This window comes from Nerophis lumbriciformis, linkage group LG21 (genome assembly GCF_033978685.3).
Source record: "Nerophis lumbriciformis linkage group LG21, RoL_Nlum_v2.1, whole genome shotgun sequence".
NCBI classification, from domain to species: domain Eukaryota; kingdom Metazoa; phylum Chordata; class Actinopteri; order Syngnathiformes; family Syngnathidae; genus Nerophis; species Nerophis lumbriciformis.
Genome location: NC_084568.2, coordinates 13128948 through 13155163, shown reverse-complemented (window position 1 = coordinate 13155163; position 26216 = coordinate 13128948). Strand labels below are relative to the sequence as shown.

The 26216-nt window shown below is 43.9% G+C and overlaps 2 protein-coding genes across 8 annotated transcripts; both read right to left on the bottom strand.

The window, feature by feature from the left end:
- Nucleotides 1-195: 195 nt before the first annotated feature.
- On the bottom strand, nt 196-15546 carry LOC133621105 (CREB-regulated transcription coactivator 2). Of its 4 annotated transcripts, none has more exons than XM_061982951.1 (15): nt 15212-15546; nt 13137-13238; nt 12923-13039; nt 12782-12849; nt 12336-12404; nt 12023-12129; nt 11858-11937; nt 11730-11779; nt 9825-10090; nt 9338-9759; nt 9055-9264; nt 8801-8983; nt 8647-8718; nt 6000-6168; nt 196-5932 (listed from the first exon to the last, which is right to left on the bottom strand). In XM_061982951.1, exons 1-15 carry the CDS (start codon nt 15368-15370, stop codon nt 5742-5744), a joined length of 2265 nt encoding a protein of 754 aa, XP_061838935.1. In that variant the 5' UTR covers nt 15371-15546; the 3' UTR covers nt 196-5741. The 4 variants fall into 4 exon arrangements, with proteins under 4 accessions (XP_061838935.1, XP_061838936.1, XP_061838937.1 ...); XM_061982952.1 differs by having other exon boundaries at nt 12782-12843; XM_061982953.1 differs by lacking the exon at nt 12336-12404.
- Nucleotides 15547-15701: 155 nt separating this feature from the next.
- On the bottom strand, nt 15702-22941 carry LOC133621106 (zinc transporter ZIP1-like). 4 transcript variants are annotated; one of them, XM_072915548.1, is made up of 5 exons: nt 22784-22912; nt 22644-22715; nt 18440-18639; nt 18244-18374; nt 15702-16753 (listed from the first exon to the last, which is right to left on the bottom strand). In XM_072915548.1, the coding sequence occupies exons 2-5, from the start codon at nt 22676-22678 to the stop codon at nt 16088-16090; spliced, it is 1032 nt and encodes a 343-aa protein (XP_072771649.1). In that variant the 5' UTR covers nt 22679-22715; nt 22784-22912; the 3' UTR covers nt 15702-16087. The 4 variants fall into 4 exon arrangements, with proteins under 4 accessions (XP_072771649.1, XP_061838939.1, XP_061838940.1 ...); XM_061982955.1 differs by lacking the exon at nt 22644-22715 and having other exon boundaries at nt 18440-18643; nt 22784-22941; XM_061982956.1 differs by lacking the exon at nt 22644-22715 and having other exon boundaries at nt 22784-22929.
- Between the last annotated feature and the right edge of the window lie 3275 nt (nt 22942-26216).

Sequence of the window (26216 nt, the reverse complement as noted above, 5' to 3'; positions counted from 1 at the left end):
AATACTAGTGCGTCGAAGTGTGTTGTCAAACATAGTTGAGCGTTAAATGGGCACAATTCACTGTCCTTGCAATTCAACCACAACACAGTTTTGCTTATACCTTTATTTTGAAAGAGCGGCGCTGTTACGTGTGCCTGCCGCAGCAGCAGCAAACCGACAAGCTTCGCCATGAATATTGACAACTTGACAACGGACCATATAAACACTTGGCTTTATTTCCCCGCAAAATAATGTCAAGTTACAGCTTCTTAATAAATCTCTGTTGGCTGCTTTGCAAACATTATGTACAAGATACGTTCCCTGCTTATAAAGTATTAAAATTACAACAACGATTTCAGCCTAAAAGCAACAGCATTAAAAAGAATTACAAGCAAAAGTTCTGTAAAAAAAAGAAAAAAGACAAAATACGAAATATGGCCTTTAGCTCATCGCTAACATTAAGCGCTCCCCCGGCTGGCAGAGTCTGGAACTGCATTGTGACTCCATCCATCCATCCATTTTCTTTATTGCATAAAAAAGGGTTAGTTTTAGTGAATAGCTTTTCAAAGTCTTGACATTTTAGAAGCAGTATTGTCATTGATCGTGTGTCCACTTGGTGTTTAAAGAGGAAGTCAACATTTAACAACAAGAGATGTGTTGCTAAAACATTCAGACTTCATCCAACATGGCCGCCCTTCCGCCAACTCGACTTAACCGCTGAGTCGGCGTTGGCTATTTTTGCACAACATTCTGAAGTTAAGTAAAGCTGTGTCTCAATTGGTGCACTTAAGAGACGAAGTGTACTAATTCTGAGTACGTAAGTGCATTCGCGCGACAGTGAAATCCAGTACACTGACCGTCAACCATCAAACTGTCTTTAGGATACGTAATTAGGAAATGCAATTTTGGGCGAAATTTCGTGTGAATGAACTGAAATACTAACAGTTAGCACGCTGGCCAGAGAGCGCCAAGAAACAAAATGTACACGCAAAGCAAGCTAAAATAAAGTACTATGCTAATAAAAACATGCTTTCAGTCCGCAATATAAACTGCTAAATACCTGATGAATTAGCTTAAAAAAAAAAAAAAAAGCTATCATGCTAATGTTAGCAAGTTAAAATTCTAACTGCAACATGTTTTAAGTACTAAAATATATTACTCTGATGTGTACCTGAAAATGTGTTAAAATGCTACAGTAGCATGCTAATGTTAGCATGCATCAGGTATTAAAATATTATTGAGGTGTGTGTAAACCTACAAAATTAGCTAAAAAAGCTTGCATGCTAATACTAAAATGCTAACGATTGTGAGGCGGGCTGTTTAAAAATTTGCTTTGGGCTGCTGCTTTAGCACTTTAGCCCTAGGAGGCAAAACGTTTGGGCAACCCTGCTTTAGACGATCGGATCTTCTAAACTGATGTGAGACTTTCAGGTGTCTGGTCGTGTCTAGTCGTGTCTAAACGTTAATTTCGACAACTTTGCCCCCTTGTGGTGAAAAATGATAATCATAAGTTCCTTCCATATGCTCCGATCTCCACAAAATGTTTGATGGTGGGTCGAGGCATTGGGAACATTGGCATACGCTAGCTGTTAACATGCTTAGGTTAGCATATAAAAAAAAATGTTGTTGCTAATTTTACAGCCGTACACTTCGGTTTTGCAACTTGGTACTTTACACACACTTACCGTTAATGTTAGCTTGCATGCTAACATTAACATGTTAAAATTAACGTGCTAACTTTTTCTTGGGAAAATTGTGCAATCGTACTCCTTAGCGTCATAACTTGGTACATGACACGCGTTAACTGTTAGCACGTCAAACATTTCAGAAAAAAATTAAAACATACGTAAGGAAGTTATGACTACACCTCAGAGTCGTATAACTTGGTACTTGAGACGTGCTAGCTGCTAACATTAGCGTGCTAACTTTTTTTAGGCAATTTTACAGCCGTTCACCTCAGAGTCACAACATGGCACTGGACACATACTAGCTGCTAACATGCTAACATTAGCATGCCAAGTTTTTTAGTAAATTTTCCAACCATCAAATAACTTGGTACTTGACACATGCTAGCTGCCAGAATGCTAACTTTTTAGCCAATTTTGCAGCCGTATCCCGGGGTCATTAAACTTGGTAGTCGATATTAGCATGCTATCTCTTTTAGCCAATTTTTCAGCCTATACCTTAAGAGTCAAAATACTTGGTGTTTGACACACGCCAATTTTGCAGCCCCACACCTCAGTCATATAACTTGGTAGTTGAAATTAGCATGCTAACCTTTTAGCCAATTTTGCAGCCCTACACCTCAGTCATATAACTTGGTAAATGACACATTTGAACTTTTTACTTGCTTACAGGAAACAGTCAGTGTGCAAATAACAAAACACCACTGTGTTGTATTACTGTAGAGCAGGGTTACTCGACTAGCGGCCCAGGGGCCAAATCCGGCCTGATAATGACACCATGAACCCCGAGTTCAGTTCAAAACTTGGGAGACAAACATTTTTGCAGTATATTCTTTAAAAAATGCAGCGTGCTCTTGTTGTACAAAATAAATTGGACCACTGTAAACACATTCAAAGATCATTGCATCGACATTTTAACTCTGCTAGTTGGCATAGAACAAACTTGGGATTTACATAACTGAGGCGTTCCTCAGAGCACCCCTTTAGGTCCTCTCCTTTTTGAAAGTTACTTTTCTAAATGTGGTTTATGTAACTAAAGTGTTATTGTAACCTGATTGCATCAGCTGCAGTCAGTAGTCATTTGTTCAATTGTTCAAATACTTGTGATGTTCCTCAAGGTACCATTTTAGGTCCTCTCTTTTTCATCATTTGGGCTAGTCGACTTGTGTCTTGCTAATTCAGTAAAAAAAAAAAATTTACAGCAATTTTACAGCGTATTAATAAAAAACAGATTTTTAGCCAATTTTCTAAGTCATAACTAGATACTAGACATATGCTAGCTGATAGCATGCTAACTTTTTTTTTGCCAATTTTGCAGCCATACACCTCAGAGTCATAACTTGGTACATGACACATGCTAGCTGCTAGCATGCCAACGTTCGCATGCTAACTTTTTTTTTTAACCAATTTTGCAGCCCTACACCTCAGTCATATAACTTGGTACTTGACACATGCTAGCTGCTACAATGCTAACGTTCGCATTTTAACTATTTCAGCCAATTTTGTAGACCTACACCTCAATCATATAACTTGATACTTGCAGCCATCCATCTCCGTCATAACTTGGTACTTGACAATGCTATCTGCTAGCATGCTAACTTTTTGTTTTACACAATTTTGCAGCCATACACCTCAGTCATATAATTTGGTACCTGACACGTGCACATTTTGTAAACCAATTTTGCAGCTCTACATCTGAGTCATATAACTTGGTACTTGCCACATGCGAGCATGCTAACTTTCTAGCCAATTTTGCAGCCCTACACCTCAGTCATATAACTTGGTACTTGACACAGGCTCGCTGCCAGCATGCTAACTTTTTCTTTTTTACACAATTTTGCAGCCACACACCGCAGTCATTTAATTTGGTACCTGACCCATGATCATTTTTTTAAACCAATTTTGCAGCTCTACATCTCAGTCATATAACTTGCCACATGCTAGCTGCTAGCATGCTAACTTTCTAGCCAATTTTGCAGCCCTACACCTCAGTCATGTAACTTGGTACTTGACACATGCTAACTGCTAGCCTGTTAACATTTTTTAAGCCAATTTTGCAGCCATACACCTCAGTCATATAACTTGGTACTTAACACATGCGAGCATGCTAACATGAACATGCAAACTTTTTTTTTTTAACACAATTTTGCAGCAATACACCTTACAGTCTTATAACATGGCACTTGACACATGCTATCGGCTAGCGTGCTAACTTTTTTTTAGCCATACACCTCAGTCACAACTTGGTCCTTTACACATGCAAGCATGCTAACTTTTTTTTAGCTAATTTTGCAGCCATACACCTCAATCATATAACTTGGTACCTGACACATGCTAATTTTCAAACCAATTTTGCAGTCCTACACCTCAGTCATATCACTTGCTACTTGACATATGCCAGCATGTTAACTTGTTTTTTTTTACCCAATTTTGCAGCCGTACACCTCAGAGTCATTTAACTTGGTACTTGACACATGCTAGTTGCTAGCATGCTAACTTTTTGAGCCAATTTTGCAGCCACACACCCCAGTCATATAACTTGCTACTTGACACATGCTACCTTTTTTAGCCAATTTTGCAGCCACACACCTCAGTCATACAACTTGGTACTTGACACATGCTAGCATGCTAACATTAACATGCTACGTTTTTGTTTTTTTACACAATTTTGCAGCCATACACCTCAAGAGGCATATAACTTTGTACCTGACAAGGTAGCTATTATGCTCCGATCTTCTCAAAATTTTGATGGGATCATTGGTATTTGCTAGCTGTCATTGAGATGATCTTTTAACTAGCGCTCCTGTAACTGACAAAATAAATACCGCAAAATTGAATGTCTACTGTAGGGGTTCTACAGAATATGTAAAATAAAACTGATAGTTAAGGGAGTATTCCGGCCCCCCCGGCCCTTAGATTTCTAGAAATGTTGCTCCCAAAACAGTTTAGTCGAATATACCTGCTGCACAGTATCTACATAAAAGTTTTAATGGCTGAAGGAACTGAAAGCACTACGAGGTCTGTCAAGTAAGCAAACATGGGTGTTGTAAATGTAAGCCCAAATATTTTGGAAAGTAGATTATTGCATATTGTTCTAATGTGTGGCACCTTGTGACGAGAATATGTTGGTTGACAGTCTAAAAGTAACGTGGCTTCCCTCACTCATCATTGTAGAATAAAATCTAAAAACGGCAATTCGGTCTTTTACCGATGCAAGTATTCCATTTGAGACACAGCGTGGGATTTTGTTCTTTCCAAACAGCAATAAACTAGTGCCAGGTGGTTTGTAGGCGCTGCTAATGTGCGTTGCTGTTTCCAGGAAGTGCGGGGGAGAATATGTGATTTAAAAAAAAGAGAAGAGTTTCCTGTGTGCGCGCACGCCGGCGTGCGTCGCACCTCAGGTAGCCTTGCCGAGGCACGCCGAGGGTGGAGCTACATGCTGCCAATCACAGTGAGTACTTTGCCGTACATTCTCGTTATTCGTGGATCAAAGTGCAGAGGTCACATCGGGGTTAGTTTGTTCCTTCGGTTTAGTTTTAGTTCAAATTTTTAAAAAAAAGAAACGATCAAATTTTCCTGTTAAAGCCTTGCAAAGTTTTAAGCCAGCGGGTCATGTGATCCACGCATTCATAATGCTAACAGCGCCCTCTGGTGGCGAAAAAATGCCACAGGCCGCGTGTTGGATCCCTCCTGAGGTTTGCATAGCGACAAGAGGAGGCATGTTTTGGCGTGGCAAGGGATAAGCGACTTCCTGTCGTCGATGGCTGACTTCCTGCTGAAACAGTTCTGACCTGAAGGTGGGCATCATCAAGGCTGATCGCGCGGCGCTTCTGCGGAAGGCGTTGCTGCTTTCGACAGAAAGGTGGCGCTGCTTGTTTCCCGCACGCTTGGACGCTCGCACAAGCCGATGCCTGAAAAACACAAGCCCCACCCCCCTGCCGCCAGTCACTCTGTGGTCCGTCCACTTGTGACCCGACGTCCCATCATTCTCCGCTCTCGGGCCGGCGCCCACTCGCCGATGCCACCGAGCTGCTGCGTGGGATGGGAGTGGGGTGGGGGTTGGGGGGAGGGGTCGCCTCACTTGAGTCTGTCCGAGCGGAAGGAGTCCTCCACGGCGGGGTCGGCCAGCATCAGGTCACCCTCCAGCATGTCCAGAGCCAGCGGGTCTATCCTGAGCGGGTCGTCCAGGGAGAAGGGGTCCATCTCAAAGCCGGGGACGTGCGACAAAGCACTGGCGATTTCTTTGGACAGACCCGGCGGCGAGTCGCCTGTCGAGGCACAGAGACGTCAGCCGGACAGAGCAACTTCCTGTTTGGTAGCGCTCGCAAGACCCACCTGTGAGAATGATATTGGGCACATTTTGCCGGGCATCGCCCCCGCCGCAGTTCTGGTTGTTGAGGAGCATTTGCTCCACGGACTCCGGCGTCACCTGCATGTCTGCGCGGTCGCCACCCAGCCCGCCATGGGTCAAAGACAGGATGTCGCACTGCATGTCACTGGTGAGCTGCAACAGAAGAGTGCACGTGTCGCGAGACTCGGGCTGGACAATTACCGTAAACTCCGGACTGTAAGCCGCTACTTTTGTCCTAAGCTTTGATCCCTGCGGCTTATAAAACGGTGTTGCTAATTTCCTTCGCTGACAGCCATAATGCAAAAACAAGACACTGAATAGGTGTGCAATTGTTTGTGCCGTGGCCCCATCTTTTGGACAAGTTTGCTCAAGGTGCCCTTCTTTTTAGACTGAGCTTTCAACCGGAAGTACAATTGCCGTTCCAACTTCTAGTCGTCTATAGCGGTTCTACTCGTATGGATTCTTCATTCATCACTCCAAGCGGCGTTTTTAAGTTCTACAATATAACTAAAACGATTCTTACTTGCTAAACCGTCCTGTGTGTGATGTCTGTCGGAGTGTTTTCATGCATATTTCTGCGTGCTATTGTAATGTTGTTGTTAGCATTAGCCAATAGGGACTGTGTTTGTATTATTAACCGCATTCTTTTTTTCTTTCAGTTTCACAAATTCCTCAGGAAATTCACTAAAACTTCAGCGTGGAGGTATTGAGTCTGTTTAGCTGATTGGAGAGCTAGCTTTCGCAGCCAGTGGGTCCATGATGATGACTTCTGTTTTGTTTGATCAGCCGTTTTACTGCCGTGTTACACACACACCGTTTGGAAACAATTAAGGTATGTAAATAATCTTTTACAGAATCTTCCTGTCTAAATAACTCATTTCACAAAGTATATATATCTGCAGATTATAATCCGGTGCGGCTAATATATGGAAAAAGTATGCTTTTCTTCGTTTTTCTGCGCTCTATGGTCCAGAAATTACTGCAATCGAAATTTAATGTTGGCTTCTCACGATCATAAAAATGTTACAATGGAAAAAATCTATTTAATAGGCAGCGCAAAGCGCATGAAAATACCTGAGGTTGTAACGGTTAAATAGATGAGTGAGCGTGTAAGTAAAAAAAAAAACAACCCAAAAAACATGTCTACTAGAAGTTTGGGATATCACCATGGTTGCTACTTTTATTGTTTGACATCGCCCTTGTATACCTAATCAATAGTCACTAATCTCAACAAAAAAGTAGGGTATACGAGTTTCAAGTTGACGGAATCACAGAATTGGCCAATAAAACAGAAACCACTGTTATAAGTGAAACGTTGTCATTGTTTTTATTTTATTTAACCTTTATTTAACCAGGTAAAATCCCATTGGGATCAAAGATCTATTTTCCATTGTAAGGACAAGGAACATTTATTCTGGAAAATAATTTGTCTGGTCCTCCACTAAACAATGTGGAGACAGCCACTTAAAACAGCGACTAAACCAGGAAACTAAAGCTAGCAAGAACATTCCATACACCCACAACACATCTCTTCACCTGCTTGTGTTGTTGTGAACGACATCATGGATGTAAGATCAATAGACAAACAGGACAGCAGTCGCAACTTGAGAGGCTCTCTCTTTCTTTTAAACAACCTCAAGTCGCCTGCAGTTAACAAGCTCAAAACAGCAGCACACTTACCCCCTTTTAAAATAACAGCGCTCTGAAATAATGGTTTCAAAAAAGCACTTAAATACATTAACAAAAAATGACTTAAAACAGAGATTCTCAAACTGTGCTATGCGGGCTCTATCTCGTGGTACGCCGAAGACGTCTGTAAATATGTTGTGTATATGGAGTATCATTACTGGTGATGTTTGTGTGTAATGTTGCAGTGGGCAAAAATATGTAAATATAATTGTTAAACAAAACCTATGCCGTGTTTTTAATGAATACTTAGGCCTACTACGCTACTGTATTTAACATTTTGTGCCAGTTATATGAATAACTACATTCCTCCATAAAATAGATAAACAGATTTGATAAGTTTCAATATAAACTGAAAAGAAAACTGGTTTTGTTTAGTAAAATTCTACCCAAACATCTAATAAAGTCAAATACAAATAAGGCAACAAGACAACACCAATCAACAATACGATTTGCCTTTGTGGCTGGACAGAAGAGATTTACTAAAATAAATAAATTCAATTTTGATTTGTTTTTTTAAATCGACTGAGAATCGTGATTCACCTCTAATGTATTCCACGAATGATTGTGAGGATTTTTGCATTTCTGTAAGTTTATTTATGACCCAAAAATCATACACTGGTAAAATAAGTGTAAAAATAGTTAATAAATAAAACAGAATTTGGTGTTTTATTATATTTCTATTGTAATTTATTGTTGTTGGTATTATTTTACTTGTTTGTTCTTTTAATTTATATTTAAAGTTGAGTTTTCAAATCAATGAATGATTGTGAATTCAATATAAATCAAAAATAATCGTGATGAACATTTTTGCTGGAATCGTCCAGCCCTCCACGAGACCCTTCCTGAAAGACACATAAGCAGCCACCAGGGGGCCCTCCCCAACGCTGACATCAGTGCTCAAATGAGCCAGAACCCCAAAGTCTGGTGTGGCTCGCATGTTACCTGCTGGTTGGACTTGGCGCAGAACTGCATGCTCAGGTACGAGTCGTCCAGCAGGGAGTTGAGCAAGGCGTCCTGGGAAGACATGTCCTCACGTTACCATGACGACAGGCGTGCGCGGAACGACCGGCAGGGGCGAAACAGAGCAGACACTCACGTTGTAGAGCTCGGAGGACAAGTTGTGGCTCATCTGTTGCAGCTGGGGGAGGTTCCCGCTCCTCTGTAGCTCCGCCTCCTGTTTCCCCTGACACTGGGAGGTCAAGGAGCTGTGGAGGTACTGGTCCAAGGCACTTTTATTTTTTGGGATGAGCTGGTTGGCCTGCGAGCTGCCCTGACGCTGCTACACACACACACACACACACACACACGTCAGAAGAGGACGAGGGAAGAGGACTGTTTAGACCCACGTACCGCCGCTGCAAAGTGCTGAGCGTTGAGCAGATTCTGCGGTGGTTGCGAGTTCGACCGCGGCTGCTGCAGGCGGAGCATCTGTTGTTGCGTTTGATGCTGAGTCAGCCCCGGAGGCTGCTGGGGGGTCTGGGAGGCGGTCTGGTGCTGACTGAACGGGTACGGAGGTAAGCGCTGGTCCAAAGGTAGCTTGCTGGTGTCTAGAGCAATGCCCTGCAGGGGGCGGAGTCAGACGTCAGGTGCCAGTACCAGAAAGTGTGTGTGTGTGTGTGTGTGTGTGTGTTACCTGCGTGATGGAGGACAGCGTGGGGGAGATGGTGGGGGAGAACTGCTTGGTGAGATGGCGCCGGGTCTCCCCTCCCATGGGCAGGATGAGGGGCGAGAGATGGGCTCGTCGCCGCGGCGACGTGCTGAGACACGGCGCGTAAGAGGCGGAGCCGCCGTAGCCGGGGTTACCGCTCGAGGCCGACTGGATGGAAGAGCTACTGTGGGACGAGTGCAGCGATTGGCTGCTGAGGGATGAGGGGAGGGAGGGGGAGGAGCCGAGGGACGACTGCAACGAAGGGTTGCTGAGCGACGAGTGCAAGGAGGCGGAGCTTAGGGAGTTGGTGAAAGAGTGGCTGCTGAGTGACGACTGGATGTTTGGGTTGCTCAGCGACGACTGCAGGGAGGGGTTACTGAGCGTGCTCTGTAGCGAAGCCAGCAGCCCTGAAGAGGGAAACAAAGACGATTGGCTCACGCAGTGGATGCCGGGCGCCATGACGTCATCTTACCCGGTGCGTGGTGGTGGTGGAAGTTGCGGTGGTCTCCGGCCGCGTTGGTGGCGTTGATGCCCAGCTGTGTCAGCGTGGATGCCAGGTTGCCTGTGCTGCTGCCCCCGCTCAGGGAGCCCGGGTAGGCGGGCTCGTCGTGGTCCAGCGGCGTGGGCAGCGGCGAGGGGAAGTGCAGGCTGGATAAGTCGGGCAGGGAGCCACCCGTGTTGAGCACTGAGGGGATGTTGTGGGCAGGGGCAGACTGTTGCTCTGGCGACATGAAGACACTGAACACAACAACATTAATTAAATTGTTAGTTTCGTAACAAGCAGGAGCAGAACCATGCATTTACCGTAAATTCTGGCCTATAAGTCGCAACTTTTTTCCTACACTTTGAACCATGCGGCTTATAAAACGGTGCAACCAACTCATGTATTTTTCTTCACAATAGTTTTCATTAAACACATGCAAAGACACCTAAATCAGGGGTTCTTAACCTTTTTGACTTTGAGGCCCAACTTTTTCAATACAGAAAAGTTAGGCCCCCAAAAAATTAAAAATAAAAACATACAATTATGTGGTGCTAATATAAATAGCAAAATGTATAATGAACATGTTTCTTAACTAAGTTGTCAATGCAATTAAAGTCTAAATAAAAATACAGCTTCACCACTTTAGTTATAATTTTTGCGCTTGAAAAACTTCGAGGACTTCAGCGCCAAACATCTTGTGTTTGAGATTGCCGTTACACTGCAAAAAATAACTGACAAAATGTAAGATAAAAAGACCGGATTTTAGGACAAAATACTAAAAACTAGTGAAATTATAATTAATTTTACTGGATAAAACATCCTAATTTGGCACCCCAAACCATCACTGATGGTGGAAACTTTACACTAGACTTCAGGAAACGTGGATCCTGTGCCTCTCCTGTCTTCCTCCAGACTCTGGGACCTCGATTTCCAAAGGAAATGCAACATTTGCATGGTTGGGTGATGGTTTGGGGTGCCATGTCATCTGCTGGTGTCGGTCCACTCTGTTTCCTGAGATCCAGGGTCAACGCAGCCGTCTACCAGCAAGTTTTAGAGCACTTCATGCTTCCTGCTGCTGACCTGCTCTATGGAGATGGAGATTTCAAGTTCCAACAGGACTTGGCGCCTGCACACAGCGCAAAATCTACCCGTGCCTGGTTTACGGACCATGGTATTTCTGTTCTAAATTGGCCCGCCAACTCCCCTGACCTTAGCCCCATAGAAAATCTGTGGGGTATTGTGAAAAGGAAGATGCAGAATGCCAGACCCAAAAACGCAGAAGAGTTGAAGGCCACTATCAGAGCAACCTGGGCTCTCATAACACCTGAGCAGTGCCAGAAACTCATCGACTCCATGCCACGCCGCATTAACGCAGTAATTGAGGCAAAAGGAGCTCCAACCAAGTATTGAGTATTGTACATGCTCATATTTTTCATTTTCATACTTTTCAGTTGGCCAACATTTCTAAAAATCCCTTTTTTGTATTAGCCTTAAGTAATATTCTAATTTTGTGACACACGGAATTTTGGATTTTCATTTGTTGCCACTTCAAATCATCAAAATTAAATGAAATAAACATTTGAATGCATCAGTCTGTGTGCAATGAATAAATATAATGTACAAGTTACACCTTTTGAATGCAATTACTGAAATAAATCAAGTTTTTCAAAATATTCTAATTTACTGGCTTTTACCTGTATATCTGCGGCTTATAGTCTAGTGCGGCTAATATTTGGAAAAAGTATTTTTTCTTCTAAAATGTTGTGGGTGCGGATTATATACCGATGCGCTCTATAGTGCGGAAAATACATTAAGTAGAAGTTAAGTAAATAGTATTTAGGTAAGTTCGTAGAAGTTAAGTAAGTAGTATCTAATTATTTAAGTAGCACGTACTTGATGTTAGGAACCTCACATGACTTTGGTCTTGAGCTCGGCAGAGGAAACTGTGGGCGGGGAAAACCACATGTCAAGCACTTTGTGGAGGAGCGGTGCACGTTGGCGTGAGCGCGAGAAGCTCTCACCCTCTTAGCGTCCCAGGCTTTGAGGAGCTTGTTGTCATCGAGAACGTTCTCCTCGATGGGGGGCACGGGATAAGGAAAGACTGGGGGACAAGAGCGTGCACGTGTCAGTGTGGCGTTGACCGGCTGGCTGACCTTTGATCGGCTTTGGGTCGGAGTGGGTCTCACCATTGCGCCGGCCTCCATGGGACGTGAGGGCGGAGTCTCCAGTGGCGAAGGGATCCCCCGAGAGTGGGTTCATGACGCTGGTGTGGAGGGCGGAGTCAGAGTTGGTCCTGCGGAACAACACACACCTTTGCCGTTAGTAAGCCAGTCAATCCAGTCAACCAATCACGGGGCTCCACCGCGGACGCAGTTACCAAGTCGCGCGCATTGATTGGTTCACACAAACTTACCTCCGTGTAGCAAAAGGAAGGGAAAAAGTGAAGAAGATTGATTGGCGCAGACTGAACGAGAAAGATGGAGGAAGAGGACGATTCACCTGTTGAGTGCAGTGGTGGGGAGACGGAACAACTGGCTTTTGTCCCCCGGGAAGATTCCGGACCAATTCCTTTTCATGATCGACAAGAAGAAAACGTTATTTTCCTGCGCCCGGCAAGAGCACGGAAAAGAGAGCAATCACGAAGAGCGAGGAAGAGGAGGCAGCGTCAGGAAACATGATGAAGGGAGAAAGGAAAAAGTCCAAGAAGCGACTGGATGCCATGGAGGTGCGTGCCCGTGCAGCTATGTGCCGACGACGCGGCTCTGATTAGAAAGCGCCAGAAGGAATGCAGGCAAATTCCCACAAGGAGGGAAAAGAGGAAGTGAGATATCTTCCAAAGTAATGCAGCTTCCTGTCTTCCAAGCTAGCGTGTTAGCGCTCCAAAGCAGCAAGACGGAAAAGTGTGTGTCCGTGAAGACGCAAAGCGGCAGGATTATAGACTCTACCTTCTCCAACTTGGGTCGGGGGGCGGGGACAAGTAGGCGGAGTTATATGAAGTGCTGTCCACCTGAGGCTGCCGGTTAAGCAAACATCCAGCAGACTTTCAAAACAAAAGTCAACAAAAAGGCGCAGCTGCTGAAGGATACTTGGCGGTTACGGTACGGCCGAACTGGCGACATGAAGCGACGGTCCCTCTGGACCCTTTCCACCAGGCCATGATGACGCGTGGAGCGACTGGACTCCAGATTGGACGTGAAGGAGGCCTGCGCAAGAAAAGAAAAAGAAAAAACAAGACAGAGTGAGACCTCCTCAACACACTGCACAGCGTGAAAAAGTGCTGGCGAGGACTGTCGCACTCACCTGCGGGTCCTGCGGGACTCGGCCAATCTGGTTGACGTTGGGCAGGGATCCTCCGTAGTACGGACCTTGATTCTGGGCTAGGCGGAGCTTCTGGGCCTGAAGCTGCTCCAAGAGAACACGACAGGTTGGTTCTCCAACACAGTGGAAGCAACAGTTTGCAATATAAGCACTTTATACCTTGTTGTAAGTCCATAAGATGACAGTGGCTTTTTATATGCAGTACATCGTATCAATATCCTCACAATGAGGCAAAGACGTGGGAAGGTATCAAATGAAAACTTGGTGTGTGTAGTTATTTTCTGGGGTTTTTGCAGTCTAAAAATAAACCACATATCCCAAAAATCTCTGCGCAGCGCGGGACCGGCAAGGTGGGGGCGTGGGACGCCGTAAAGGGGAGAAAAAGAGGAAGTATGCGGGAGAAGTGTGTTGGTGGTAGATGAGTCTCTTTTTGTTTTGTTTTTATTTCATCAAAATCTGTCCACAACTTTGTGAGGTTATGTTGCCAACAAACAGACAGACAAACCCTGGAGAAAACAAAAGCACGCCACCTTCATCGCGAGCACTTGCAAGCCGGTCGGAGCGCAGACACTATACACCCCGCGGGGAATACGAGAAGCTCCCTTGATAAACCATCAACCGGAAAATATATTTGAAGTACAGATGTCCGATAATGGCTTTTTTGCCGATATCCGATATTGTCCAACTCTTAATTACCGATACCGATATCAACCGATACCGATATATACAGTTGTGGAATTAACACATTATTATGCCTAATTTTGTTGTGATGCCCCGCTGGATGCATAAACGATGTAAACAGGTTTTCCAAAATAAGAGAACAACTTCAACCCAAGTTATGGAAAAAAAGTGCCAACATGGCACTGCCATATTTATTATTGAAGTCACAAAGTGCATTTTTTTTTAACCGATAATTTCCGATATTACATTTTAAAGCATTTATCGGCCGATAATATCGGCAGTCCGATATTATCGGACATCTCTAATTTGAAGCCAGCGATTTGTGAGGTATTTACATTATTAAAAGTTAAATTATGAGTTCACCTTTCAGAGAAACTGCATTTTCCAAACTGATACTATAAAAAATGTCCACTGCAGCGGATATTGCTTCTGAGAACGCAAAAGCTGAAAGACACTAAAGTGAACATTGTTGTGTTACTTCTTACTCTGGATGTTTACATTGTCACTTTAAACACTCTAAACTGTAAGTTGTTTATTTTCTTCCAACAGTGGATGTTCCTGCTCTATTTTTTTATTTGATGTACTTGTTTTAAGTGATACATTTGATTAGGACATTTAAGTATTGTGTCTGGGTTCAATTACAGTAAGTGTGATTTTGTCCTAAACATTCCTGCCAGTTCATTTTACACACTATTGGATTTATACCAAGCCTTTTTTTTTGGGGGGGGGGGGGGGGGGGGGGGGGTACAGTACCACAATAATATCGTACCCTGCCCATACCGTGCCAATATTCTTACATCCCATATTTTACCCTAACAAATACTGTATATCAATTCACATGATTGTGACACATAGTAAAGCAATAATTAAATACACATGAAGGTAGTTCATGTTTAATTGACCAACAACAAAAGCTGGTGTCACATTAAAGTTGAATTTTACCAATTTTATATACACTGTATGTGACATTTATTAATGCCGAATATAAAAGGGAGGGTGTTGGGAATTAGAACGTCACTGCGCAGCAATCTAGGCGTTGTTAGTGTGTGTTAAGACGACAAAGTGTTGAGAATGGTTGAAAGTGTGAAGGGAGTTCCGCTGGCTGCATTGAGCGGGACGCCAGATAGTAAACAAGCCAGAAGCTAGTCGCGGAAGCTAACATGCTAAGTACGCTAACGACAATCAAAAATGGACGACAAAACGCCTCGTCTTTCCCCACACCCGTTTAGAGGACAAAAATCGGGTCGACTCGTACAACTCGAGTGTCGCTGTGACCTGAGGAGGGCCGCGTCTGGGAGGCTGACGAGCCCGGCTGAGGCCTGCGGTGGGGCGGCCATCTCTCCCGTCAGCCTCCCCGCCTCTCGGTTCTCACTCACCCGCGTCGACGTGATGTCCATCATGACCTCCTGGAAGGCGGCCGTCTCCTCGGCCTGGCGCTGCGTGTGGAGGGCGATCTTCTCGCTGAACTTTCGGGGGTTGGAGCCTCCGGACCCGACTCCGGGGCCGGGTCCACAGCCGCCTGAGCCCGCAGACATGTTCGCCAGCGACCGGACCAGTTTGACGCGCGCCGAAGATCGTCAACGGCAGCAGCGCGGAGGCGAAGAGCGCTCACTCCGCGGACACATTCAGGGACCAGAGGCAGGCTTTATTTCCACGCAATAGAGATTTCATCATTTCAAAGATGATAACTTACATAAATATATAAGTAGCGAGGATAGTAAAGCTGCCTTTGGCTCTAATGTGTCTGAGGCTGGGATGCATACTTAAAATTCACTTTAATAATAAAAAAATTACCTAATCCAAAATTCTCTGGTCAACGTAGCACGGTCAAAAAAAATTCGGATTTTTAAGAAACTTCTCAACGACTCGAGAGCAACCAACTCACTTTAATGGCTTGTTTTCGTCGGTAACAATACGTATAAACAAAGCGAGTGAGATTTTTACGTCGACGTGAGTAATCCATCCTCACAACCTGGAAGACACGGTGTTTGCCCGCCACCTGTCGGTCAGGCTTCGTTACTGCACTACCCTGAAATGACTTGTCGTTTTAGCCTGACTGTAGCCCCGCCTACTTCCTCTTCATTAATAAAATAAAATTATTACTCTTAATCACAAGCCAAAATTAGGTTTAAGTTCATGTTGTGATTCAAGTAAAAACTTCTTTTTTTTAAAAATGTCGTTTACAAGTCTTTCCCTTTAGGTCATGTGATGTCACCACTTTCGCAAAGACGTCGCAGCCCACGCCGCCATGGTCACATCTTGATGAAGAGCACGGCGGTGACGACGGCGAAGCCCAGCAGCGCCACGGCAACTTTGGTCACGCGGCCACGCCCATGGCCGAGCTCGTGCGGCAGGATCTCCATGAAGGTGATGTAGAGGAAGGTGCCCGTCGCCACACCCTGCAGCGTGTAACAAGCCAGCCGCCCCTGCGATGACGTTTCGCTCTCCGAGAGGCCGATGCCCAGGCCGATGCCCAGCGGCGCCATGGCGGCAAAAATGAGCAGGCAGATGACGACCAGCGGGCGTCGCAGGCGGCCGTGAGCCAGCGTGAAGGCGAGGCTGAGCGAGATGACACTCTTGTGGATGGCCAGAGCCAGACACACCTCCAGGACCTCCTGGCCTCGCCCCAGCAGGCCCACCGCAAGACCCTCAAAGATGGAGTGCAGTGACAGCGAAAACACCAGCACGAAGGCGCGCAACGTTGACGGCGGTGCAGAGTCGGACTCCTCCTTGGCGTGACGCCGCTGGGGGGGCGGCGCGTCACCATCACTTGCCTGCACGCTGGAGTTCTCCAGCAGGCCTTGCCTCTCCTCAGCGTGGGCCCACGACTGTTCCCTGAAGGCAAGAACCACCTGCTCCAGAACCAGAACCAAGAAGAAGCCCATGGCCACGATGAACTCGGGCAGAGGAAACTGCAGCTGCACCGCAGAAAAAGGCCATTAACACGCTTACAGCTCATGAAAACAAGAAACGCTAACAGAACACGCCAATGTCAACGCTAACACAATAGGCTAACAGTAAACACTAACAAAACATACTGTCAACACTAACAGAACTTACTGTCAATCATAACAGAACATGCTAACAGTAAAAGCTAACAGAACATGCTAACAGTAAACATTAACAGAACATGCCAACTGTAAACGCTAACACAACATGCGAACTGTAAACACTAACAGAATATACTAACAGTAAGCATTAACAGAACATGCTCACAGTAAACGCTGACAGAACATGCTAACTGTAATTGCTAACAGAACATTATAACAGTAAACGCTAACAAAACATGCAAGTGCAAATGCTAACAGAACATGCTAACTGTAAACGCTAACATAACATACTAACTGTAAACGCTAACATAACATGCTAACTGTAAACTCTGACAGAACATGCCAACTGTTAACACTAACAGAACCTGCTAACAGTAAACGCTAACAGAACATAACTGTCAACGCTAACAGAAAATGTGAAAAATTAAACACTAACAGAACATGCTAACTGTAAACGCTAACTTAATATGCTAACTGTAAACGCTAACTTAACATGCTAACAATATGCCAACTGTAAATGCTAACAGAATATGCTAACTGTAAACGCTAACAGAACATACTGTAACCATAACAGAACATGCCAACAGTAAACGCTAACAGAACTTAACTGTCAATGCTAAAGAATATGCTAACAGTAAACATAAACAAACCATGCTAACAGTCAACGCTAACAGAGTATGCTAACAGTAAGCATTAACAGAACATGCTAACAGTAAACGCTAACAGAACTTAACTGTCAACGCTAAAGAATATGCTAACAATAAACATGAACAAACCATGCTAACAGTCAACGCTAACAGAGTATGCTAACAGTAAGCATTAACAGAACATGCTAACAGTAAACGCTAACTGAACATGCTAACAGTAAACGCTAACTGAACATGCTAACAAAGACGCTAACAGAACATGCTAACTATAAACGCTAACAGAACATACTGTCAACACTAACAGAACATGCTAACGGAACACGCCAACAGTAAACGCTAACAGAAGATGCTAACGGTAAACGCTAACTGAACATGCTAACAAAGACGCTAACAGAACATGCTAACTATAAACGCTAACAGAACATACTGTCAACACTAACAGAACATGCTAACAGTAAACGCTAACAGAAGATGCTAACAGTAAATGCCAACAGAACATACTAACTGTCAACGCTAACAGAATATGATAACAGTAAACGCTAACAGAACATGCTTACAGAACGTGGTTGACTCTAAAAGCTAACATGCAGAAAACGCTAACAGAACATGTTACCAGTAAACGCTAACGTAACATGCTAACAGTAAATGCCGACAGTATATGCAAATCCACTTATGTGGTGCTACCCCCATCCAGGCGGTTTGAGGCCTTACTGTGATTCCGGCACTAGCGAAAGCAGCAGAGATTCCCTGAAGATAGTCTGGCAGGAGGTCCAGCAGGCACGTTGCTAGGAAGACTCCGCCCGCAAAACAGTTGATCAAGGTCAGCAGGCGCCGACGCGTCTCTGTAACGAAACAGGCGGCGTCAATCTGCCGTTGCCCGCAATCCTGCCACCACCTGCTTTCTCACCTGGTCGGATGCTGCAGAGCCCCGCCCCCTGCACGAGGAAAAGGGGGATGAGGCTGAAGAGCAGCGTGACGACCAGCAGGACCACCAGCGCCGCTACTTTGGACTCCAGGGCCGGAACTTCAGCCGCGTCGGCCTGAAGAGCCGCCATCTTTCTCCCGGGAGACAATGGGACGGAAACGGACATCTTGGATGTGATCAGTCTTCCTTATGGACAACAGGCCATCAAAAGGTGACTGAAGGCAATAACTTGATTGAACAGTTAGTTTTATAATGAACGCAGCACAGCAAGCTGGTTGCAAAAAGATTAATTCTACATGCCAACGCAGTGGTCGCCCACCCTTCAATTGCAATCAACCAGTTGATTTTTGAGATTTTGCTGGTCAATCCCGCTGACAGGGGGGAAAAAAGCATTACCACGGCAGTGTTTTGGTTTGTGTGTCCTCCCCTCCTGGAGAATGAACAATGAAAAAGCTGTATCCCAGTGGTCATTTGTCACAGTTGCATGGGAATCATATAACTCCGGTGACATAAAGCCGATGCTACCTTTGCTTCCACCCCATGACTCCTTCTCTCTGCAGAGATCAAAGTTGAAAGTTTAGTAGTTGCTCTTTGTTACAAGTCCTGTGCGGCATGAGGCAGCCACAGAAGCATGGATAAACACAAGAAGCTGTTAGGTGAGGGAAAGAGACAGGTTGGGACACTTGTAAAATAGGGCTCTGGCTTTTGGGGACACTTTCTTAACCAGAAGTGTCTCCAAAGGGGTTGAGGCTTATCTCACAGAATGAGAAGGTGTTTTTTTCCCCAACCTTAATCCAATGTGTCTATGGGGTCCCAATTGAAGCCATTCAAACCCTGGAGGGATCAGGAAAGGTCCCAAAAGAACCCAAGTGGTTCCAAAAGGTTCGAAATGCATCCAGAAAAGCCCCAGATTCTTCCCCCAGACTCTCTGGGTACATTTCAAATCTTTTTGGAGGACTTTTAGGGGGTAAGTCCCTTGTGAAGTACTTTGGAACTATTTGGGGTCCCTTAATACCTATCAGGAGAAAGTGGTCCTTTTTGGGGCAATTTGGGACCGTCATGTCTCTTAGCCTTTTCCTGAGTCCAAAAGGGGAAAGAGACATTTTTCAGACAGGTTGGGCACTTGTAAAATAGGGCTTGGGCTTTTAGGAACACTTTTTACCTGAAGTGTCCCCAAAAGTTGAGGCTTTTCTAACGGAGTTAGGTCGCTTTTTGCCCAACCTTAACCCTAATTCAATTATCTAAGTATCTACGAGGTCTGAATTGAGGCCATTCTAACCCTAAAAGGGTCAGGAAGTGGTCCCAATGATAAATGGGGTTGCCCAAAAGGTTTGAAATGCACCAGAAGAGCCCCGTCAATGGCCCTGCCCCCAGGCACTCTGGTATATTTATGTCCCTATTGGGGGACTTTTAGGGGGTAAGTCCCTTTTAGATTACTTTGGGCTCTTTTAGCCTTTTCCTGAGTTCAAAGACTGTTTTAGTAAAAGTAGAAGGTGCATTGTTCAAGGAGGTGATGAATATTTCCGCAGACACAATGTTTAGCAATTTCAAAATCAACACAGCGATCAACAGAACCCCACTCAGACCTGTAGACTTGGAGTGGTTCACACTCAACCAACTCTGGACTGATGTGGGCAGATATCAGTGGGGTACTAAGGACAAAAGCGGAGTTTGTGGGTCAACTGACGCAGTACTCTCGAAGCTGACGCCTTACTTGGAAAAATGGCTGGGGAAATTGAGTGACCTATAGCTGCACTGACTCATGGACTCGGACTTGCAACAAATGTCATAATGAAGGTAGGGAAAGACAAGTTTCTCGGACTGTTGGGGCACTTTCAAAATGGGACTGGGACTTGTGGGGTTTTTTTTTACCCCGAGTGTCCCCAAATGGGATTGGGGCCTATCAACTTTTACTGGAAGAAGTCCATGGAATAACAGACATGAAGGTCTCAAAGTACCCAAAAAGGACAAATCTTGCCTCTAATGGTGCTAAAGTACCTCAAAACGGACTTACCCCTAAAAGTCACAGTGCTCTAAAGAGTCAGAATTGTATCCAAGGAGTAAGGGGGACCGGGCCAGGCCTCGGCGACCCTTTGGGTGCATTTCAGACTTTTTGCGCAACCCCTTTATCATTTATCATTGACAACTTGGGTTCTTTTGAGACCTTGCCGGACCCTTCTAAGGCTAAATGGGTTTAATTCACCTCGTACTTACTTAAAATTATCATTCATAAACTGTAAACCATCATTTCTAAAATTATAACAAAAGAAGGCTAGAAATATCTTGAGTTGTTATAAGCCTACAGGTGAAACTCAAAAAATCTGAACATCGTGCAAAGGTTTGTTTATACCAGCAATCAGATTTACAAGGTGAAACTAATAAATGGCCTCGGCTCATAACATGATTGTGGCGGTACGCTCCCTGTATGATCGGCGTCAGAGCTTGGTCCACATTGCCGGCAGTAAGTCGGACCCGTTTCCAGTGAGGGTTGGACTCCGCCAGGGCTGCGCTTTGTCACCGCTTCTATTCATAACTTTTATGGACAGAATTTCTAGGCGCAGTCAGGGCGTTGAGGGGATCCGGTTTGGTCGCTGCAAGATTCGGTCTCTGCCTTGTGCAGATGATGTGGTCCTGCTGGCTTCATCTGGCCAGGATATTCAGCTCTCACTGGATCAGTTCGCAGTTGAGAGTGAAGTGACTGGGATGGGAAGTAACACTTCCAAGTCAGTGGTCCTCGCTCGGAAAAGAGAGGAGTGCCATCCCCGGGTTGGGTAGGAGATCCTGCCCCGAGTGGAGGAGTTCAAGTACCTCGCAGTCTTGTCCACGAGTGAGGTAAGAGTGGTGAGACCGACAGGAGGATCGGTGTGGCGTCTGCAGTGATGCGGACCCTGCATCTGTACGTCGTGGTGAGAAAGGAGCTGAGCCAGTAGGCAAAGCTCTCAATTTACCGGTCGATCTACATCCCTTCCTTCACCTATGGTCATGAGCATTGGGTTATGATCGAAAGGGCAAGATCAAGGGTACAAGCAGCCCGAAATGAGTTTCCTCCGTCTGGTGGCGGGGCTCTCCCTTAGAGATAGGGTGAGAAGCTCTGTCATTCGGGGGGAGCTCAAAGTAAAGCCGCTGCTCCTCCACATCGAGAGGAGCCAGATGAGGTGGTTCGGGCATCTGGTCAGGATGCCGCCCGGACGCCTCCCCAGGTAGGTGTTTAGGGCGCGTCCGACCGGTGGGCAACCACAGGAAAGACCCAGGACAAGGTGGTCTCCCAGCTGGCCTGGGAACGCCTCAGAATCCCCTCGGGAAGAGCTGGACGAAGTAGCTGGGGAGAGGGAAGTCTGAGCTTCCCTGCTTAGGCTGCTGCCCCCGAGACCCGACCTCGGATAAGCGGAAGAAGATGGCTCACAACATGCAACTCAAATTGAAAATCTCGAAAATTAAGTTTTTAAAAAAAAAACTGTAAGCCATGAATATCAAAATTATAATAATACAAGTTTGACTTACACTTTGCATGTTAGTTTCACACTGTCGTCCGACGTTGTAGATTTCCTCTACCCTCTTGCTGTGGGGCAGACTGGCTCGTACATGCACATGCATCCCCCACTGTTGCCATTTCCAATGCAAAGTAGCATATAGTTCGTATTTATATCTGTCAGTGCACTCCATGTGTGAACATATACAACAAAGATGGCGGGGACAAGACGCTGTCAAAGTGGAGGCACGTAAATAAGAGCACACCACAAAACGGCACATCCTGAAGGGACGGGGTCAGAAAGCGGCTTTAAGATGATCTGTAAAACATAATCTATGCAATATTTTGACCAAAGAACCACCGTTACGTGTTATGTAGACCACCAGGAAGTGTTTTAAATGTAGAACAACATCATAATACGACCCCTTAGAGGGGCTTTTTTGAACTACACTAGTCTTGGGTGACCATGAAAAAATTAGCACTTGGGTCATCCAAGGCGGGAGTTTGAGGCTAAATATTGTTATTCATGCTTATTGCATATATGATTCTTCATATCGCGCATATCAAACAGCGATCAAACTTTTCTTATCATCACACCGAAGTTTTAAGGAGTGTATTGAAATCTTCATTATTGTTATGCACTACTTACACGCCTTGATCACGTGGTTTAACAGTATATTTTTTTAAGAACAGGGACACAAAAACCAGGACACTCACGTGATCACAATTCGTTTCTGTGTTTCGCGTTGCATTGCGGTGACGTCACACCGTCATTTTGACCTGTTGTGACTCCGGAAAATGACGGGAAGAGTGAAAGTTTAGAGGAGAAAGAACCAAACAAAAAACACTAGACTTACGCGACAGGGTTCCTAATTCCAACATGCCGATCCGAAGTTCAACCGGACGTCCTGCTGTCGAACAAGTACAAAAGTCGGTGTGAGTTTGCTTCTTTCGCTTGTGACTCGATTCCCATCAGCTGATCCCACTTTTTTTCTTATCGCCGAGCCGCCGTGTTTCCCCCCATCACAAGCGCAGTGCTTCCGCTTTTCAAAATAAAAGCAGACGAGGCGTCGCGCTACAATAAAAAAAAATATTTTTTTCTTTCTGTTTGTCTTTATTCTAATGTTACTTATGTAAACGGATCCTTCTATTGTTCGGTATTGTTTCTGTAAGCTGTGTGTGTGTTCTAATAAAGTGTTTTTTTCTTCATATATTATTTTTTTTAAATATAAAAATAACTTTATTTACAAATAGACATGACCTTACAGTTTAAAAAACAATGCAAATGCAGATTCGCGATACAAAAATATAACAAAATAGAATAAACAAGAAATAGTAACCAAGAAACAAAAGGATAACAGATATAACAAGAACCTTTAAACAGAAACTGATAGAATGAGTAAATAATTTGGGCATTTTTGGTTTCTGTAGTTTTAAGGGATTTCAGAAGCCGATTAAAGTAGCTTTTAAAAGCAAGTATGTTTGCGTTTTTTTTAATAAAAGCGGAGCAACTTTTTTATTTTTATTTTATTATTTAAAATGTCTCATTTTTTTTAAACAAATAACTTTATTCCTAAACAGAAATGTCATTACAAAAAAAAAAACTGTGATGATGCAGAATTGCAATACAAAACTTATAACCAGTGTTGGGACTAACGCGTTACAAAGTAACGCGTTACTGTAACGCCGTTAGTTTCGGCGGTAACTAGTAATCTAACGCGTTATTTTTTTATATTCAGTAACTCAGTTACCGTTACTACATGATGCGTTACTGCGTTATTTTACGTTACTTTTTATGTAGTATAAAGTGTGTTTTATCGGAGGGCTGCTGTGTCATCGTTCTGATTCTTCTTGTGTCACAAGCCGGAGAAGAGAGAGAGACACGCGCTCTGTGTGTGAGTGTGAGTGTGAGTGTGTGGAGGGAGGAGAGGGGGGAGGGCGGCGTGTCTGATCATGGCGGAGCCAGAAGTCGAGTTTGCTAACATGGGGATATTTTCACTACTTTTCTTTTGTCGAGCACAAAGAAAAGAACATTTTAGTTAAATGTAAATTGTGCTTTGGATCAAAGATGCCATCTACTGCCCAAAACAGCAATTCAAATCTGCTGAAACAAGCTACATAGCAACATGCTTCGACAAAGCTAGTAAAGAGAGACAGAGACTCTGATGTCACTTTACCTGCACCACCACCACTTCAGGATTAACTCTGCCTCTGCTCATTCACCGCTGAAGGTACACACACTCTGTCAATCAATGTTCCCTCTAATTTTTTATGTGTGTGAGCAAACGCAAAAACTCCCTGAGCATTGAGTGGAGCCTATGTGAGCAACATCAGACGTGCACACTGTGGCTACACCAGCAGCACACCTGTCCCAAACATGACTAAATAACAAGTTCAATCTCCATCCATCCATCCATTTTCGACCGCTTGTCCCTTTCGGGGTCGCTGGAGCCTATCTCAGCTGCATTCGGGCGGAAGGCTGGGTACACCCTGGACAAGTCCCCACCCATCGCAGGGCCAACACAGATAGACAGACAACATTCTCTTATTATTATAATCAAATGACAGCAGTCATTTCCATTTCTAATATAAGTGTTTAGGCCCACTTACAATGACAATAACAACAAATATTGTTTTTCATGAACTGTGTACTTGTATTGTTTGTCTGGGTGGAGGTCCTGCTTTGGAAATAGTTTGTACCCCTTTCAGACATTGCATTTAGTTCCCATTAAAACATTCACATGTTGCACAATGAGATGTAAGCAGGGGATCATGTGTACATTCCTGCAACTTCCTGTTTGTAAAAAATATATTTTTATTAGTATGTATTTAATATATTAACAGCATTTAATGATTAATATTTATAAATTAAGATTCCTAATAAATGACACTAGAATAGGCACACATTTGATTGGTAAATCATAGAGTAACGACCTGGAATGACACTTTATGTGTGGTGTTGGAGTTGTCCGACTTTTTGTGTGGCTGTAAACGCATCACTGGTTAAGTGCCATATGTGCATGTGTTGGCGCAAGTGAGAAAGAGCGAGCGGCTGCTGCTGATATAACAGTGATGTGTTTATGGCCGACAATAAAGAGTTTTGCTCAGTAAAGTGATGGATGGAATTCATGTCCTCAAAGCGTCTCGACAGACGTATTATTATATTTGAACAATAATGACGAAAATGGTTTTCTCTGTCGTGTCCGTGTCGTGTCGAAAATTGTTATGCGCTTATTTTTTTATTTGATTTTGTGCGTGGCATAGATTTGTCGTGCGCAGAGGACGCTTGAGCAGTGCGCAATTGCACAGGCGCGCTCCTGAGAGGGAACGTTGCTGTCAATTCTCTTATATACTCTTTCATTTTAGACTTCTAGAGTGTTTGATTATCACATCACTCTAAATGTATAGACTATAAAGTTCACAAACATAAAGAGGGATGCTAGTGGGCCAGGCCAATCTTTCCTTATCTCTAAACTAAAACTGGGGAAATGTGTCGAGTGTTCTGGGCTTCAGACATGATTTTGTGTCAGAATTTCTTGAGGAAAAAATGCCTGGTTAGGCTTTGTGTATGTAGTGTGTGCCTTTCTTTCTTTACAGCTATGCTGTTATTATGCTGTTTGTTACTTATGTATGTTATGTTGCAGCTATTTAAAATAGTTTTGTCAATTTGTTCTGGCCAGAAACAAATTGGCCTTTGTAACATATCTTTGTCTTTGTGTGTTGTATGTCGACCACATTGCTTAGCAGAGTTCAGTGATACAAATGTATGTCAAGTTGATCAACACATTGTATTATTCTCCAGTGCAATAACAGTACTGAAATAAAGGCTAAAAGGGCATTAATTGGAGCTTTAAAAAAAAAAGAAGAAAAAAAAGAAGTAACTAAATAGTTACTTTTCACAGTAACGCATTACTTTTTGGTGTAAGTAACTGAGTTAGTAACTGAGTTACTTTTGAAATGAAGTAACTAGTAACTATAACTAGTTACTGTTTTTCAGTAACTAACCCAACACTGCTTATAACACAGTAAAATAAGACAGAAACTAGGACATATCTGAAATAACCAAGAAACAAAAGGATAGCAGATATAACAAGAACCTTTTTACAGAAATTAACAGAATGAGTAAAGAATTTGGACATTTTTGGTTTTTATAATTTTAAGGGATTTCAGATACACATTGAAATAGTTTTTAAAAGCAAGTATGTTTGGGAGAGTTTTTTATTTTTTATAAAAAAGGAGCAACTTTTTATTTTTAATTATTTATTTATTTTTCAGTGATGAAACATGAAC